General features: G+C 31.4%; 1 protein-coding gene across 1 annotated transcript in view; it reads right to left on the minus strand.

Moving 5' to 3' along the window:
* LOC111089664 (monoglyceride lipase-like) overlaps positions 1–3,177 on the minus strand; it is an 11,162-nt gene that overhangs the window by 1,143 nt on the left and 6,842 nt on the right. Inside the window, exons 3-4 of the mRNA XM_022402573.1 lie at positions 2,709–2,840; positions 17–2,383 (exon numbers count right to left, since the gene is read on the minus strand). Of these exons, the coding sequence (XP_022258281.1) occupies positions 2,282–2,383; positions 2,709–2,840 (234 nt within the window). The 3' untranslated portion in view covers positions 17–2,281. The remainder of the gene's footprint in view (positions 1–16; positions 2,384–2,708; positions 2,841–3,177) is intronic.

Consider the following 3,177-nt stretch of genomic DNA (forward strand, 5'->3'; position numbering starts at 1 on the left):
TCCATATGTATATCACTACCCTGTTGTATAGAACACGTTCGATATGTATATCACTGTTACAGTTGTATAGAACACGTTCCATATGTACATCCCTACCCTTTTGTATAGATCACGTTCCATATGTATATCCCTGTTACAGTTGTACATAGTTAGAAAATCACGTAGGTTCAATAAGTCTTGATACAAAATGATAAAAACCGAATAACCCGAGCGGGTTATAATCAGTTGTACAGGGTAATATGCAAAGTTCATACATTTTGATCAAACATTGATTAAATGTCCCGTTTGTAAAGGTTATTGCTACCAGTCTTTCTCATAAAATGAGCTCATAATTGTATATTTTCATGGTAAAACAGCTGTAAAAACCCTATAATCTTTTACCTCATAATTGTATATTTTCATGGTAAAACAGCTGTAAAAACCCTATAATCTTTTTACCTCATAATTGTGTATTTTCATGGTAAAACAGCTGTAAAAACCCTATAATCTTTTTACCTCATAATTGTATATTTTCATGGTAAAACAGCTGTAAAAACCCTATAATCTTTTTACCTCATAATTGTGTATTTTCATGGTAAAACAGCTGTAAAAACCCTATAATCTTTTACTCGGATGAAAACAATTCCCTGTTATATCTATTGGACAGCCTTGAGTAATTGTGCAGAGAACAAAGTGACTGTATATCGTGCTTGTCTTGGGAAGGTGTGTTACATCTGTTGTAAAAGTTTAGGCATCTAGTTAAAAACTATCGTCATTTGTTTGCAAGAGATCACCCATTTCATAATTTCCACGATATCCATTTCTATGTGTCTGCATTTAAAAGTGTTCAAAAAAACGCTCAGATAAATCCACTAATGCTTCTGTATTGAAATGATGAATAAACTAAGTTATAAAGCATTGCGCTTTTGCTCGCCAGTTGTTACTCTGCTTATTGAAGACAAATGAATTAAATTAAACACACATTCGAGAAACACTTTATACAAAGGGGAGAGTTCTCTCCCTGAAAACGCACTTTATATAACTAGATACTAATTAATACGTTTTGGCTGCAACTATGCTGTCGTTGAAAACGCACTTTATATAACTAGATACTAATTAATACGTTTTGGCTGCAACTATGCTGTCGTTGAAAACGCACTTTATATAACTAGATACTAATTAATACGTTTTGGCTGCAACTATGCTGTCGTTGAAAACGCACTTTATATAACTAGATACTAATTAATAATTTGTTTATCCTACGTTTTGGCTGCAACTATGCTGTCGTCTTCAGAAATATCCTAAGTTTTGTATCGTCGTGATCGGGATTTGATCTTGGGTTTCTTTGATGAAATTATGGTGTGTTATCCACTAACTTACCAACCGAAACATGAGATAAAACTAGTTAGTTGTTAATAGTAAAATTTCTAACTAATAATTAGACTTAGGTGATCGGATAGGCTACTAATCATCATAAAGATTTATGTCCAATTGCTTCAACCTTACTGTAAGTACTGTTTTTTAAACAGTGTAAACATACAATATGTACATTTTTATTGTTGAACCAATTAACTGGGATTAGTAATTGCTTGGACTGAACTTACAAAAAGCACGTTCACTCTAATGGCAATAGGAGTCCTGTCTTATTTGGCTGTATTTATGAAATACAAACTTACAGTCACAGACATAGAATAATTCAGTATATACTGAATGCGAGAGGCTACTGACACAAGTTTACAGCTATAACATCAATTTTTAAACTAATATACAAGCTTGAAATTTCAAACTTCGTTAAAAAGGAGGTTCGATAAAAAGTTGAACTGAATTTCAGTTCAGTGAAACACTTTCAATAAAATATTATGTTAAGGAAAGTATCCTGTTTTTAAAAATACATGTAAGAAAAAGGGAGCTGAATTCCATAGTAGGATATGAAATAATATTATTGGCTTTCAACTTTGCTTCTGCATAACCCGCTAAGATCTCAAAATAAAAAAAAACGCATATTTTTCTTCATATACTGTTTGTTACCTTTTTTTTTTCAAAATTTTGAAAATTGAGTTGCAATAACAATTAGTTGTAGTTTTGTAATAACAAAGTAGCAATCAGTTAAAAAATGTAAATGGATAGTTTGAATTATTCTGCAGTTTTAAATCTGCTACAAATACTTTATTACACTCTAAAGATTAAAATCTGTTATCTCACTCTGTATAAGTCAAATAATACTCTTTTATATGTGAGAAATCTAATACGAAAATACCCCTTCATGTAAGCTATTCTGATTAAAAATAAAAACAAAGATCTGTCAACCAATCCTGAGTTCCATCCAGTCGATGACGTCAGTTATTACTTGATCGCTGATTCCATCAGGTTCACGCAGCAAGCTATGGTACGAGTGTGGATACACCTGAAATACAGCAAAATAACAGGATAAATACTTTTGGTAATATATAGTCTAGGAAAGTTTGTATAATACAACTTAATGCCACAAAACAAAGAAAAGAAAGATATATAAAACAAAGAAAACAGACAAAGATATATCTAAAGAATATCTTTCAAAACCGAAAATTATTGTTCCAATCCACATTGTTTTTATAGTAGGTAATGTTTCTGATGGAATTAAAACACAACAATAGATAGATATATTAAAATATATTTCCTGATCAAGTTTATAAATGCATTTGCCAACTACCTTATTCTTGTCGAGGATGCATTATTATATAGAAACTAACCTTTAAGGATTTGTCTTTAGACTTTGCAGAGTCAAAAAGCATTTTGGCACCCGACACATCGCAGACTTTATCAGATCCTCCATGAAGAATTAACACAGGAAAGTCTACATTCTTCACACAGCTTGGAAGTTCCTGATATGAAGTTTATAACTTGTATGATATATCTTACAGTCTGACAATATATCTCATCTAAAGTTGGGAAGCGGGAGTTGAAAAACTAATATATACACACCCACTAACAAATGACATATTTCCTAGACATTACCAACAAATGAAATGTCTAGGAAATATGACCAACAAATGACATATTTCCTAGACATTACCAACAAATGAAATGTCTAGGAAATATGACCAACAAATGACATATTTCCTAGACATTACCAACAAATGACATATTTCCTAGACATTACCAACAAATGACATATTTCCTAAACATTACCAACAAATGACATATTTCCTAGACATTACC

The sequence above is a fragment of the Limulus polyphemus genome, unplaced genomic scaffold (genome assembly GCF_000517525.1).
Source record: "Limulus polyphemus unplaced genomic scaffold, Limulus_polyphemus-2.1.2 Scaffold6964, whole genome shotgun sequence".
NCBI lineage: Eukaryota > Metazoa > Arthropoda > Merostomata > Xiphosura > Limulidae > Limulus > Limulus polyphemus.